Source organism: Bufo bufo, chromosome 10 (genome assembly GCF_905171765.1).
Source record: "Bufo bufo chromosome 10, aBufBuf1.1, whole genome shotgun sequence".
NCBI classification, from domain to species: domain Eukaryota; kingdom Metazoa; phylum Chordata; class Amphibia; order Anura; family Bufonidae; genus Bufo; species Bufo bufo.
In genome coordinates, this window is record NC_053398.1 from 38822869 (window position 1) to 38839010 (window position 16142).

At 43.9% G+C, this 16142-nt stretch overlaps 1 protein-coding gene across 1 annotated transcript in view; it reads right to left on the reverse strand.

The window, feature by feature from the left end:
• The window catches only part of TH (tyrosine hydroxylase), a 153352-nt gene that overhangs the window by 38965 nt on the left and 98245 nt on the right, over positions 1–16142 (reverse strand). The window contains exon 3 of the mRNA XM_040409496.1: positions 4479–4682. Coding sequence (XP_040265430.1) covers positions 4479–4682 — 204 coding nt within the window. The remainder of the gene's footprint in view (positions 1–4478; positions 4683–16142) is intronic.

Consider the following 16142-nt stretch of genomic DNA (forward strand, 5'->3'; position numbering starts at 1 on the left):
ACTCTTCTCAGGTGGACGGGACTCTTTTCCAGGCCCAGTCTGCAATGATTGTGATATTGGTTCTCGGAAACCACTTACTTTTAACTTATAAATGACAGACCTCTGAAATCAACTCACCGGTCTCTACTTTATGCTGGCGTTAGTATGGACATCATAAAGTTGATGACAGGTTCCCTTTAGGTCCCCCAGGATAGCCAGCCATTGGCTAGGGAAGAATAGGGTATGCTCATGCTGCTCATTAAGAGCGCATGCAAGAAGAAGGATGTAGCTTGTATGGAGAGACAGAGCTACTCCGACAGCCGTTAAGGAGAAGAGAAGGGGCAGTGGGTGCGAGCCATCAGAACTTGGGAATTCCAGAACAGGTGAGCAGAGTGGTGGTAGCCATGGGCTGCTATAACAGTACCACAAATCTTGGGATATATGAGGAATAGCGGACAGGTAAGGAAGGACACTTCTGTCTCACTTTGTTAGTGGTGGAACATGGATTGCTTAGAGTCACAAGCTCACAGCTTGCAACTTTTTAAGGCCACTTAGGCCCCTTTCACACGGGGCGAGATTTCCGCGCGGGTGCAATGCGTGAGGTGAACGCATTGCACCCGCACTGAATCCGGACCCATTCATTTCTATGGGGCTGTGCACATGAGCAGTGATTTTTCACGCATCACTTGTGCGTTGCGTGAAAATCGCAGCATGCTCCTCTTTGTGCGTTTTTCACGTAACGCAGGCCCCATAGAAATGAATGGGGTTGCGTGAAAATCGCAAGCATCCGCAAGCAAGTGCGGATGCAGTGCGATTTTCACGCACGGTTGCTAGGTGACGATCGGAGCCGAACGGAGAAGTCCGCACGGGCGCATCAGGCACAGGCCTGTGCGCACGCGCGGGATGTTAGAGAAGAAGGAGGGGTGAGTGAGGGAGCCGGAGGCGTCACACAGGATTCTGAGGTGGCGCTGATGACAGCAAGGGAGGAGCTGGGCACAAACGGCGGCGGGTACGGGCGGCATCTGGAAGACATGATCATCCCCTTGGGCACATTTGTGAGATGAATGACAGGTTAGTTATAACGTTTTTTAGACAAAATGAGCCTACGGATTTCGGTTATAAGACCACATTAGGAATCACTAGAGCTCAATGAACATAACCATATTTTTAAATGGGGGGGTAAGAAACTGGTGACAGAGTCCCTTTAAAGTAATTTTCAAAAAAAGTTTAAAAAAAGTTTTAAGATATAAAAAAAATATATAAAAATTCAAATCACATCCCTTTCGCCATATTAAAAATAAATGATAGAAAAAATCGGACCCTGGAAATTCCAGAACAGATGAGCAGTGTGGCGGCCACCATGGGCTACTATAACAGCACCACACATCTTGTGATATTTGAGGAATAGCGGAACAGTAAAGGAGGGCACTTCTGTCTCACTCTTTGTTAGTGGTGGAGCATGGATTGCTAGATTTTGGCGGATTTATTTTGCAATGTCGAATAGCAGGGTGTACCTATAGAGGGCCATCCTATCTATCTCATTGTCACGGTCCCTCCTGTGAGAGAGGTGAGAAGATCGGATAGACTTGCTGCACGTGAGGCTATCTGACAGGTCTCTCTGTTTTCCTTTATGTATGTTGTTGTTTGGCAGGATCTCACCTCTCCTCAGGTGCCGCTCGTTATCAGTGATGAGGCTCTATTTAGATCCGCCTCACACTACTGACCATGCGGTTGATAGTGCTGGTTTGTCTTGGATCTCCTGCTTCTCCATACATCTCTAAGCTAAGTGCTTGTTGCCTTCGCTGTTTCTTATTATCTGGAGTGTGTTGATTCTAGGCCTCAGGGAGACGCAGGTTCCTTCATTCTGGAAGGAACCAGCTGTCTTATCCCCTGCTACCTATCCTAGGGCTCGTCAGTTTTTGCAGGGCTTTAGGTATCTGGTGTATGAGTATTTCCACCATCAGGATCTGCTCATACTGGCAGGAGTTAGGGAAAGGCCTAGGGATTACTAGGAGGTCACCATCCCTCTTCTTTAGCATTTGAGGCTTAGATTGTTGTCTATTCGTTGTGGTGTGTATTTGGTGTTTTCCCTTCCCCTTGACCTGTGACACTCATTCAGCAAAAGGAGAGAAGTTTCCACGTTTTCCGAAAATAAGCATTACAGGAGGGAAGGGTTAATTGAGCCAGTTAAACTGTGCTGGGCTCGAGGCAGTGAAACGCGGCTCCTCATGCCCTATTTGTGTGGCAGGTATCTGCACATCAATGCATTACCACTAATGTGACAGTGCTGATCGCATTACCACAGCGGGGGCAGCAACAGATAGCTGGCACATATACAGGGAAATTACATTACCGCTGTCTGTCTCCCAATCCCAGCCAGAGGGCACATCACAGAGCATCTCAGCGACAACACAGAACATCTTACAGGCCGAGCGGCACATCTCATGCTCCGAGCAGCTACTTCGCACAGCAGCGAACAAAATGCTATGCACATAGACCATGTCTGCAGAGATCTGGATGCAGATTCATTTCTCTTTTTTGCTCTTGAATGTATCTACAAGCTTCTATTGGACTGAAATTTATTCTATGTTCTTTATTTTTTTCTTTTCCTCATGTAGAGAGTAAGTATGACTCTAGTGACTTACCTGCACTTATAGTTAGGGAGGGTTCACATCACATTTTTCCCATCCTTTTAATGTATACAAAAAATGTATACATTAAACGATGCCTTAGACTGATTCCATACAGTGGCATCCGTTCACCATAGAGTTCCATTTCCCCCCAAAAAAAGTTTATTTTTTACCATTTTTTACTGGACTGTGCAGGATACAAGAACGTGGTGTGCTGCGTTATTGTATCCTTTTTTTTTTGTAACGTACGCGTCTAACGGAGGCATCAAACGTTATGTGAACCCACCCTAACAAGTACTGAATTCTTTTTACATGACGTTATGGCTATTATTTACCAGTGTCCAGATCTGCAATATCAGATGATGTACCATTAATTCCATCCCAGCATGAGAGAGGTTAATACGAAATTCTGTTGTCTAAAGTAGATTTCCTTTCTAAAAAATTATGTCATACAGTGCCTTGAAAACACTGTACGCTATACAGATGTAGCAAATTTATATTATGCAAATTAACTCTCTTTCCAAAATGTAAGAGAGAGAGATTTATCAAGACTGGTGCACGCCTCGTCATAAATTAGGCGTATCCTCCAGCAGTACATGCGCCTAAACAGAAATCTACAACATCTTAGAGCAGCCATAGATTTCTGGCTTCATTTTCACCAGAAAATAGGTGTAAATAAACATAAATTTGTCTCGACTGTTGGTCACACCCCTTTCTCGCCCCTGCCACGTCCTTTTTGGAAACATGGCGAGGGTGGTATAAAAAGAGGCACTTGCAACTTTTTTTTTTTTAAAGTCACAAACACACGGCATAAGGGAAATTATAAATCTCCACCAGATGTAAGGTAGCTATTCTAGAAGTCAATGCTCAACCTTTCAACATATTCCCGACATGTGCCGGATAGGTACAGTGCTTGTCAGGTCTTTAAAGATGGTGCCCGCTCAGGACATTGAACCTCTCAGATGCCATAGTCAGTTGTGACCACGACATCTGAGAAGTCTTTTCCCATGAGTGCTGCACTCCCAGGGCAGGGCTCCATAGAAATGCTGGGGATCTCCCATAGACTGCAATGTTAAATTATTGCAGTCTATGGGAGATGAGATCTGATGATTGCATGGTAAAGACCCCTGGGGGGGACTTCAAATAAGTATCAAAAAGTGTTAAAAATATAAAAATATATAACAATTCAAATCATCCCCCTTTTGCCAAATTAAAAATAAACGATAAAAAAAATTGAAAAAAATTAAATAAAAAATAAACACATCATAGGCATCGCTGCATCCCAAAACACCAGTACTATTAAAATAGTTATCCTGTACGGTGCCACAAATGTCGGATAAGTGCTGGTCCTACCTCTGGAACCTGCTCCTTTCTCAAGGATAGGGCTCCCCAAGTGAAGGAGAGCATGCCACCTGTGTGCGGCATCCTCTCCATTCACTGATATAGGTGGGACCCCCATCTATCTGACATTTGTGATATATCCTAGTCAGTTATGCCATAAATGTTGGTGGGACAACCCCTTTAAGGTGTTGAGTTGACGTTTGCCACATCTGTAACACTATGTATATGGCACTATGGTCATTTATGCACAGTATGGCAAAAAATATAAGAAAATCGGGTAGCGGAATCAAAACAATTGGCATCCGTCTTGGATGTCAGTATATCACATTGTACGCTTTATTACTACATGGGATCCTATGGACAATGTATGCCTAGATAGCAGAGTACATTGACATCTTCAATATCACTTTATATGTCAGGGTGTCCACCAAATTACAATGCAGAAGTCGGAAAATAAAGGGTTCGGCTTGAGGCTCCATGGCCAAAGGGGTTAACTTTCATTATTATTATTATTATTACATTTCTTACCTCAAACACTTTCAGAGTGCGGGACAAGGAAGATGGCTTATTTCCTTTAAGGGTGAAGAGCAGGTTAACAATGGCTTTTCCATCCTTCTCCTCAAATACCAGGGGGTCAGTGCATTCTCCAGCCTCTGCAGCTGCCGCCGCTGCCTCCCGTTCCTTCCGGGCATCATCTATTAAGCTCTGTCTTCTGCCCAAGAACCGAGGAGACTGTAAGGGTAAAGATCACAGTCGGCGTCATGATGCAGAAAAGTATAGACTTCATCATCCTGGAAATACTGTCTAATGATGCTTGTCGAAATTTAAAAAACATAGTGGTGACCTCCGCGAGGACATTCTTTCACCTAACATGAGGATATTTGACAACTACCTTATAGGATTTAATTTTCCTTCTCCTGGATGAACATTAAATCATTTGTGCCATTTTTACCTCAACTATTTTTGCCTGTTAATAGACATCATTTTCTCCTCCTGGACCTTAAAGATTCAGAAACCACCTCTTGCCATATTTATAGACGTGGTTGTCTTCATCTGCCTGAAAGCCTGGTTGGAGTTTCTTAAATATCATGCACCCGACCACAAAAAAATTCAGATTATTTGTGACTATAACGTTCCGACATGGCCACAGACCCAAGGATTCTGCACTCCGTGTACAACCATATGGTGCCTTCTTGAAGCATCGTAAGGGTATGGCCTAATTCCTAGTTTTGGCTTCCAGAACTTCATCAGGACACCTAAATGTGTGTCCGTGCCCTAAGAGATAATGACTCTGTAAGGGCTCATGCACACGAACGTATTTTCTTTCCGTGTCTGTTCCATTTTTTTTTGCAGACCATATGAGGAACCATTCATTTCAATTGGTGCTCCAAAAAAACGGAAGGTTCATTCCATTTCCATATGTCTGTATGTCCGTTCCACAAAAAAATAGAACATTTCCTATTATTGTCCGCATTACGGAGAAGGATAGTACTGTTCTATTAGGGGCCAGCTGTTCCGTTCCACAAAATACGGAATGCACAGGGACGTCATCCATATTTTTGGCGGATCCATTTTTTTGGGACCGCAAAATACATATGGTCGTGTGCATGAGCCCTAATACAGCATGCAATAAAATATACCACTTTGTGTGCGTCATGGGAACGCAACGAAATGGAGTGCATTCTGATGCACTCCGTTCAAGTTCGTTCACTTTTGTCCCCAGTGAAAATGAATGGGGCGAAAACAGAAGCATTTTGATGCGGTTCCTGTGACGGATCTCAAAACCGTACAGCAAATCACAGATGTGAAAGTAGCCTAATATGCACTGTTCAGATACAGCCCTTTTACAAGGACCAATAGTTTGCAGAAATTGGCCTACGTAAGGGAAGGTGCGCACGGATACAGATTTAACAACAGAAAAAAAGGCACAGATTTGCGTACATTTTTCTGTGCGTTGCAGAACAAACTACATGTGTTACTTGCGATTTATGGTGAGGATTTGATTTTTGCCGCAGATCTCACCTTTCCATTGAAAATGGTGAAATCTGCACACAAAAAACACAGCAACAATTGACAGTCTGCGGATTTCAAAAAACACGGATGCCGCCTGTGTGCGTTCTTTAATTTGTGGAATGGAACGGGCCGCCCATAATAGAAATGCCTTTTCTTGTCTGCAAAATGGACAAAAATAGGACATGTCCTATTTTATTTTTGTTTGCAGCCCCACAGAACGGAGCAATGGATGCTGTCTTTTGTGGCCCCTTTGAAGTGAAGAGGTCCGTATCCGAGCCGCAAAAAATGCGGCTCGGATGCGAAACCAAACCACGTTCCTGTGCATGAGCCCTTCCTCTGCAGTTTCTCTGCACAAAAATCTGTGCGGAAAAAACGCACATAGGAAAATCCCCACGGTTGTACAGCACCAGCAAAGTGGAAGAGAATTTTTGAATTCTCATGCTCACGCAAGGGTTGCCAACCAAACTTTTTCTTTTTTTCTGAACAACTTAGGCCAATATCACGAAAAGCCAAAAAAATGTATGCACAAATTGGAAAAACCAGAATGAGTAATACACGTCTATAGCTCAATATACTGATCAGATCCCATCACCAGCATTTACTGTGACCACCAAAATAATCTAGTCAAGAACCACCTCAATGAAATCACAGACGCATGTAAGAAAGTCACCTATTTTTATGGACTGTCCAGAAATTTCTGGATGGTTGGCAACCCTGGCACAGGCTGCATACAAAAAAAAGCAACAGAATAAGGGCTCATGCACACGACCGTATTTTGCGAATCCGCAAAAAACACGGATGACGTCCGTGTGCGTTCCATATTTTGCAGAAAGGAACAGCTGGCCCCTAATAGAACAGTCCTATCCTTGTCCGTAATGCAGACAATAATAGGACATGTTCTATTTTTTTTGCGGAATGGAAATACGGACATACAGAAACGGAATGCACATGGAGTAACTTCCGTTTTTTTTTTTTTTGCGGACCCATTGAAATGAATAGTTCCGTATACGGTCTGCAAAAAAAAAGGAATGGACACAGAAAGAAAATACATTCGTGTGCATGAGCCCTAAGTGGGGCATTGCGGAATTGAAATCTGCACCACGTCAATTTATAAAGCAGATTTTTCCTGCGGATGTCACCCTTTGCAATGGACAGGGCTTTTTTTGTGATAAAACTGCACATGATACTTGCAGTTTTGTTGCAGTTTTTGCTGCAGAATTTTCCACTGGACATTCAGTCACTTGTGAACCCAGCCTAAAAGATGCCAGCGACCACTCGATGAACGAGCAAATGCTGTGACAATCCCTTGTCCTCATGCAGCGGATGTGATTTCGCTGCATGTAAATACAGCCCTCATCTCCACTGACCATCAGGCAGTTATCAAGAATGTTTGGTTCATTCCTGATAATTGCCTGACACATCGGTCCATGTCAAAGGACTCAGGAAAGTTAGCAAAAGGATTTCAGAACTAAACTTGTTCAAACTGATGAAACAATTTCCTGTGACTGGTAAGGAGTGGTAATTGATCATCTTACAAGGTTGTCAGTAACCCCTATGTCACCAGCTACCTTTATATTCACCATGGTATGTATGGGGGTGGTGGGGTACCAGAGTGTGTGAGGATTGAGACTCCATGTTGTGCCTTCAGATTCCATCTTGTGCTTACTACTGCCATTTTATGTTATAAACTGTGAATTTTTTTTCTAAGATTACTATAACCTCAAGGCCACTGCTAGCCCCCACCACCCTGGTCTAAAGGAATTTCTATAATTGCTAGAAAAACTGGTACGTGATTAACACCCACATTTAGGATTAGGGAGACGCTCCGGGCATATAGCCAAGAGATGCTCATTTCAGATTATATATAGCACCTACCAGTAGCCATTTGGCTCCAGGAGAAGTATACAGGGAGTGCAGAATTATTAGGCAAGTTGTATTTTTGAGGATTAATTTTATTATTGAACAACAACCATGTTCTCAATGAACCCAAAAAACTCATTAATATCAAAGCTGAATATTTTTGGAAGTAGTTTTTAGTTTGTTTTTAGTTTTAGCTATTTTAGGGGGATATCTGTGTGTGCAGGTGACTATTACTGTGCATAATTATTAGGCAACTTAACAAAAAACAAATATATACCCATTTCAATTATTTATTTTTACCAGTGAAACCAATATAACATCTCAACATTCACAAATATACATTTCTGACATTCAAAAACAAAACAAAAACAAATCAGTGACCAATATAGCCACCTTTATTTGCAAGGACACTGAAAAGCCTGCCATCCATGGATTCTGTCAGTGTTTTGATCTGTTCACCATCAACATTGCGTGCAGCAGCAACCACAGCCTCCCAGACACTGTTCAGAGAGGTGTACTGTTTTCCCTCCTTGTAAATCTCACATTTGATGATGAACCACAGGTTCTCAATGGGGTTCAGATCAGGTGAACAAGGAGGCCATGTCATTAGATTTTCTTCTTTTATACCCTTTCTTGCCAGCCACGCTGTGGAGTACTTGGAGCATTGTCCTGCATGAAAATCATGTTTTTCTTGAAGGATGCAGACTTCTTCCTGTACCACTGCTTGAAGAAGGTGTCTTCCAGAAACTGGCAGTAGGACTGGGAGTTGAGCTTGACTCCATCCTCAACCCGAAAAGGCCCCACAAGCTCATCTTTGATGATACCAGCCCAAACCAGTACTCCACCTCCACCTTGCTGGCGTCTGAGTCGGACTGGAGCTCTCTGCCCTTTACCAATCCAGCCACGGGCCCATCCATCTGGCCCATCAAGACTCACTCTCATTTCATCAGTCCATAAAACCTTAGAAAAATCAGTCTTGAGATATTTCTTGGCCCAGTCTTGACGTTTCAGCTTGTGTGTCTTGTTCAGTGGTGGTCGTCTTTCAGCCTTTCTTACCTTGGCCATGTCTCTGAGTATTGCACACCTTGTGCTTTTGGGCACTCCAGTGATGTTGCAGCTCTGAAATATGGCCAAACTGGTGGCAAGTGGCATCTTGGCAGCTGCACGCTTGACTTTTCTCAGTTCATGGGCAGTTATTTTGCCTTGGTTTTTCCACACGCTTCTTGCGACCCTGTTGACTATTTTGAATGAAACGCTTGATTGTTCGAGTATCACGCTTCAGAAGATTTGCAATTTTAAGAGTGCTGCATCCCTCTGCAAGATATCTCACTATTTTTTACTTTTCTGAGCCTGTCAAGTCCTTCTTTTGACCCATTTTGCCAAAGGAAAATAATTATGCACACCTGATATAGGGTGTTGATGTCATTAGACCACACCCCTTTTCATTACAGAGATGCACATCACCTAATATGCTTAATTGGTAGTAGGCTTTCGAGCCTATACAGCTTGGAGTAAGACAACATGCATAAAGAGGATGATGTGGTCAAAATACTCATTTGCTTAATAATTCTGCACTCCCTGTATAGTGGGCTCAGCATGCGTGTTGGTACTTGCATCCCTGGATCCGATGAAAGCTGTAATGGCACCGGACGGGGTTAAAAGCAGAGTGTGCTTGGCGTGCATGCTGTACCTGCATTCCCTGGACTTTCTGTGGCTGTCATGGCCCATAACAGGTAGGAACTAGTGTTAGGGACCACTCATAGAGGCGACCTTGACGTGGTGAGTGGCTTATTACGCTTTGGCCAAAATGTACACCAATGCCTCATTCAACATCCAGCATAGAGGAAGGGCAGAGTGCTGGTTGCAGAGTGCTATTGCATTTGTATTTTTCGTTTGTCATTTCAGAATATGGTTTTAATGAGTTAATGATGTAAATGTTTAACTAAGTCTTCAGTTGGAAATGATCCAGAAAGTTTCCTCTTTTCAATAAACTAGAGAAACTTGGTGCATAGCATTGCACGTGTGGATCAGTTATTCTCAGTGAGTGCACACACATTTTCTAATTGAGAATCCACTGCTCATCCGGCATTGGGGTCTTTGCCCCAACAGAAACTTGGCGCCTGATACTTGGGGCATGACAAAGCCCTTCCTGCTGAGACCCCCGACGCCTGGACGTGCCACACCGGGACAAACAGACTAAAATCAGCGCTGAGGTAAGAGCTTTTTCTTACAAGTAGTCTGTACCTCTCTATCTGGCATTTGTCTTGTTCGATGGTCCGGCAGAGAATAAGGTAACTTTACAGTCATGCCTAATTTATGTTTAAGAATCTGCGACCCTGATAAAGGGCTATCAGACGAACGCATGAGTGGTGGATGGATTTAAAAAGGATTTCAGCTATGAATTGCTTGGGATTGTTCTAGGAGTGACTGTCTACGTATTTGTCATTGTTTAGTGTGTGTGTGTAGAATCTGGCAGGAAGCTAGGGGAAGGGGCCAGAAGCTCAGAGAGGCTGGCTTTAAAGTAACACAGCAGGTACACCTGAAGGAGGGTGAGGAAGCCACTGTGGGAAAGGCAACACAAGGTACACCTGGAAGGATAGGGTGGGGAAGCCTTTTGTGGGAGAAAATAGACATCTAGGTTCCTCCTAGAAAGCACAGATTCAGGAATAGACAATGGGTAACCAGAACAGCGTTCCTGAAGATTACGAGACAGCTAAACAACTGGTAGAAAAAAGAGGTGGCAAAGATGGGTTAAAGAAAGTCGACAAAGTGTTGGAAAAAACGGTATGAAGCATGGAAACCTCGATTTAGAGGTTTGGGAAAGGTTCAAGCACACACACAGTGGGTGGATTAAGGATCATGCATGTGAAGATGTAGTTAACATCTGGATTAGGGTAGCAAGAGAGATAGAAACCGAATGTTGGAAGCTACAAGTTTACAGGGGAAAGTTGTACTACAAACCCCCTGAAGAGGAAACTGAAAAGGTTAAATCTGGAGGTCCACCACCTTATAATCCTCCGAGGGCGCATGCCTCTCCCACAGCCCCTGCACAGGGATTGGAGGGATGGATATGCAGGACCTGCGGGAATCAGAATCTAGATTGGGCTGAAACCTGCAGAGCGTGTGGTGCCCCTAGATACCGTACTGGATTATATCCAGTACTATTGAGAACAGGGATGATACCACAGGTCCTTCAGGTGCCTGCCGCCGCCGATGGAGCTGGTGGTGGAGATGGCCAAGACGGCCAACAGGCAGCACAACCTCCTCAGGCTCCCCATTATCTTCAACAGCACCTTATACAATATGTCCCATGGAGTCCGAAGGACCAACTGGGACTAATGTCAAGGATACCTGACCAACTGACGCGACCCATCCAGAATGTTACAACAGATACAGGAAACTTACAGAGCAACATGGGCAGGCTTACCGTAAATGACTTGGTAGCCCTGAAGTTAGGGGAGGCACAGTTTAACCTGGTTAAGAATACCCTAGAGAGAGACAGAGTAGAAAGTGACCAAAATGTGGCTTGGAGGGATTGGGAGAAGACAGAACAGTCAGGAACAGAGTACTGCAGGACTTTTGATAGATGGGCCAGGACAAAGGAAGATGAGAGTTCACGGAGCCCGAAGGACGTAGTGCAGAAGGCTAAAGAGAATGTAGTCTCCTTTGAGTCAAGACTAAGAACAGTCCGGACTGACATGAGATGGGATGCCGCGGGACAAGTGGGAGAAAAACTTCTCACGTCTGCCTTTATGGAAGGACTTAATTTAGGATTTGGGGTGTTAAAGTGCCTTGTGAGCCAGACCCAAATCCTGGGATTGGACTGAGACAGACCATGGGGACCATACCAAGTAAATCCGGGGAGCAAAACAGGAAAACTGCCAGACAAATAGTGAGAGAGAGAGAGTAGAAAAGAGACAGTAGAGACGTATGCAGCTGGACTGCGGACGATTACAGGATGTGATTAAAATGGAGAACTGAGTGTGGAAACTTGAAAGTAAGCATGTGAAGCATTGTGGAAACCTGCTCGGTGCAGCGCAGAGGAAGTATTATGTCTTGTTTGTCAGTGTATCTGTGTGACCTGTTGCCTGGTGAATATGTCGCAGAACCCATAGGAACTCTGTTTGCTGAGTATGAGGGGAGAATGCAGGGGCTATTTGTAGCTGTGGGGAGTGACGTCACAGCATTGGAATGTGTGATAGCGAGAACACTGTCTGCAATACTCCAAGAAAATAACATGGTAATGTGTGTGAGGTACTTAGTGTGAGTGTATGGAGATCCAGAAAATGTTATTTATTAATAAGTTAAAAGACTTGCGTGTGTGTTAATGTATGGGAAATATTTATTTATGTCTGTGTGAGCCAGAAATCTGACCTCGTGTGTGTTGATAAATAGTAAACTGACTAGTAGAGGAGGGTCACACAGCCAAGTTTACTGTGAGCGAAATCAGCTTTACAGATGGAATCATCACAGAAACACAGGGAGGTGTGTACTCTGGTTTAAGGTAAAAAAGGAGTGAAATTACTTTATTCTGGATATATATACAGTACAGACCAAAAGTTTGGACACACCTTCTCATTCAAAGAGTTTTCTTTATTTTCATGACTATGAAAATTGTAGATTCACACTGAAGGCATTAAAACTATGAATTAACACATGTGGAATTATATACATAACAAACAAGTGTGAAACAACTGAAAATATGTCATATTCTAGGTTCTTCAAAGTAGCCACCTTTTGCTTTGATTACTGCTTTGCACACTCTTGGCATTCTCTTGATGAGCTTCAAGAGGTAGTCCCCTGAAATGGTTTTCACTTCACGGGTGTGCCCTGTCAGGTTTAATAAGTGGGATTTCTTGCCTTATAAATAGGGTTGGGACTATCAGTTGCGTTGAGGAGAAGTCAGGTGGATACACAGCTGATAGTCCTACTGAATAGACTGTTAGAATTTGTATTATGGCAAGAAAAAAGCAGCTCAGTAAAGAAAAACGATTGGCCATCATTACTTTAAGAAATGAAGGTCAGTCAGTCAGTCAGCCGAAAAATTGGGAAAACTTTGAAAGTAAGGGCTATTTGACCATGAAGGAGAGTGATGGGGTGCTGCGCCAGATGACCTGGCCTCCACAGTCACCGGACCTGAACCCAATCGAGATGGTTTGGGGTGAGCTGGACCGCAGAGTGAAGGCAAAAGGGCCAACAAGTGCTAAGCATCTCTGGGAACTCCTTCAAGACTGTTGGAAGACCATTTCAGGGGATTACCTCTTGAAGCTCATCAAGAGAATGCCAAGAGTGTGCAAAGCAGTAATCAAAGCAAAAGGTGGCTACTTTGAAGAACCTAGAATATGACATATTTTCAGTTGTTTCACACTTGTTTGTTATGTATATAATTCCACATGTGTTAATTCATAGTTTTGATGCCTTCATAGTCATGAAAATAAAGAAAACTCTTTGAATGAGAAGGTGTGTCCAAACTTTTGGTCTGTACTGTATACAGTATATATATATATATATATATATATATATATATGCAGTACACCAGTCCTGCAGGGTGAGTGAATGTGAGGTCACGGTTAATAGGCAGGACGAGGGTTGCTCTTGGTACTCACAGTTTTATTTACCCTGGGCAGGCATACAGCAGTGATGGAGAGGCTGGCACATGAATCCTCTGGGGCACTCTCTGTGTATAGGGTCCAGGCCAGGTGGTAGGTGAGGTGCCCTGGGTGTTGGAAGTTTAATGTGCCGGTGGCAAGATCCCTTATAGTTCGTGACGCCAGTGCCGGTAACGGTGGCACACCGATTTGTTGTAGGAATAATTGAGGTACACAAAGTTGCAGTGAACCAGAAATTCTTTTTACTGAACAGTTCAACTATTTACAGGTTTCAGTTAGTTCCACATGTAATGTTGGTCACAGGCAGGCTTCACATAAGTGGCAGGCAAAGTCTTTGCAGGATACTCAGAGGGAATAACACTTACAGATCAGGCTGTATTTTCCTCAGATCCTGTCTGGCTTTCTCCAAGGCCCGTATGCCCTATAGCTGGCTTTATCCTTGTGTAGGGAAACCTTCCTCTGGTGTAAACCCTCTTGCTGTAAATATCCTTCTGCCCTTCAGCTTTCTACTTAGCTGGATAAAAGTGGCTCTGCACTGTACTTTTCAAGGTGCTAGATATCTTCAAGAGGCAACTTCTTCTCCTGGGTTAACTTCTGAGCTTTTTTTACTCAGGAACCTCAGGCAGGCTAGACTGAGCTACTTAGCCTCCTGGACTGGACTAACCCTTTCCTGTCTGGGCCTAACAATATATATTAGGAAGTTCCCTAGCTCCCTCTACTGCCTAGGAGGAGGAACTACACCCCTAACAGGCCTGGCACACAGGAGATAACATAAAATTATACATTACAATGCAATATAAAATACCATAGCAATTCCCCACAGGAGGTGCGGCAACATGACCCTTAGTAGTGCCCACCCTTACGTAGTGGGACACTACATATATATATATATATATATATTGTGAGATAGTGACAGAGGTGAGAGGCAAGGAAGGGGAGGATAGTGCGGTCCACACCCCTATTCCACCACAGGTGAGACCAGCTGGAGGTGCTCGAGCTGGCATAAAGCACCTCCCAGGGTGTCAGTCTAGGGGAAGGAGATTTGTTGTGCAACAGGGTCCTGCTGGAGGCTCTGTATTAGTGGTCTCAGCCGGGCTGGCTGAGGGACCACAGGGCTAGGTGCTAGCCGGAGCATTGGGGGACGTCATGACCCCTGGGCACAAGGATCACGAGGCCGGAGTTGGAGGGACTACTGGGCCACACTCCCCCATAAAGGTACTGGATGTGAGACTGTGTGTGAACAGGGCTCTGTACAGCCAGGCGGCTGTGGGACACTGGGCCCGGAAAGCCGCTTGTAATTACCTTGTGCCAACGGTGCTTTAAGTAAGGTAGGAAGATACCTTGTTTAGTTAGAACCCAACCGGGGAGGTGTTTATTTTGTATGATTTATGTTTGTTTTGCTGAGGTGCCAAATAAAAGCGATGTTTGGACCTTAAACTTGGTGTCTGGCGAAGATACTTATGTGAATGACCCCGGGAGAAGAACTAACCCCCCACAATATATATAAAAAATAAATTGATGAACAGACATAGGGAAACTCACTGTGTCTCCGGTTACTGTGTATCTTAAGTCAGGATGTCAGCCCCCTTGAGTGAAGCAGTACCACCCCCTCAGTTATGCCCAGTAGAGAGCAGTGGCCAGTCAAATTGATTCTTTTCTCCAGCCCTGGGTATTCCAAAGCATGATGAGGAATTTAACCTGTTCTGTTCAGAAATGCAGGGTCACAGTACTGCTGTGCTTACTCGGAAGCATGGTGAACGTCAACGCCCAGTGGCATACTTCTCAGCCAAATTAGATCCTGTTGCTCGCAGTGCCCCCTCCTGTGTCAGGGCAGTCGCGGCACTGCAGGCAATGATTGAAAAAGCCTCAGAAGTAATGTTGGACTACCCAGTGATTGTGCAAACTCCCCATGACATACAGGGCATTCTCACACAGGTGCAACCAAAATATATTTCTATGGCTAGACAACTCAGACTCCAATGTGCCCTCCTCATGCCAAACAATATTTCTTTCAAAAGACGTACTACTCTGAATCCTGCTACTTTGTTACCAATCACAGATTCAGAAATGGGGGAGGGTAGCACAGGTATTATTTTGTCTGATTTTAGCTGAAAATGATCCTCATGATTGTATACAGTTGATGCAACAAGAAACTTCTGGATTTTCTTATGTGCATAAAAAGCCTCTTGATATCGCTGATGTTGAGTATTTTGTAGATGGAAGCAGGTTTGTGGAAGAGGAGCCCAGATTTGATGGTCCCTTCCAAGTCTTGTTGAAAACTGCAACCTCTGTAAAGGTGGAAGGAAAGCCTAACTGGATTCACGCCTCACACTGTAAGAAAGTGCCTAACCCTGAGAATGAGGATTCTTGTACTGCTACTCCTGGCCCTAAGCATTCAAGCTCTACATGTGAACCTGAAAAGTGACTAGGACAATGCCCTTATTAGGTATTATCAGGTTATGTTGAAAAACATGACAGATGCGGACAATTATAAAAACTGCTGGATCTGTACTCACAGTCCTGTGAGTTCAAAGACTATGCCTTATTTAGCAATCCCGGTACTGTGGTTAGAACTTGCTGACATAAATTGTAGAGACTTCTTATCTGTCCGAAGACCAGAAAATGAAAGTGTAACTATTACTGCAGTTGCTTATACTCTCCTCTATCATGTTACCTATAATTATACTCTTCCTGATGATCTTTATTTTGC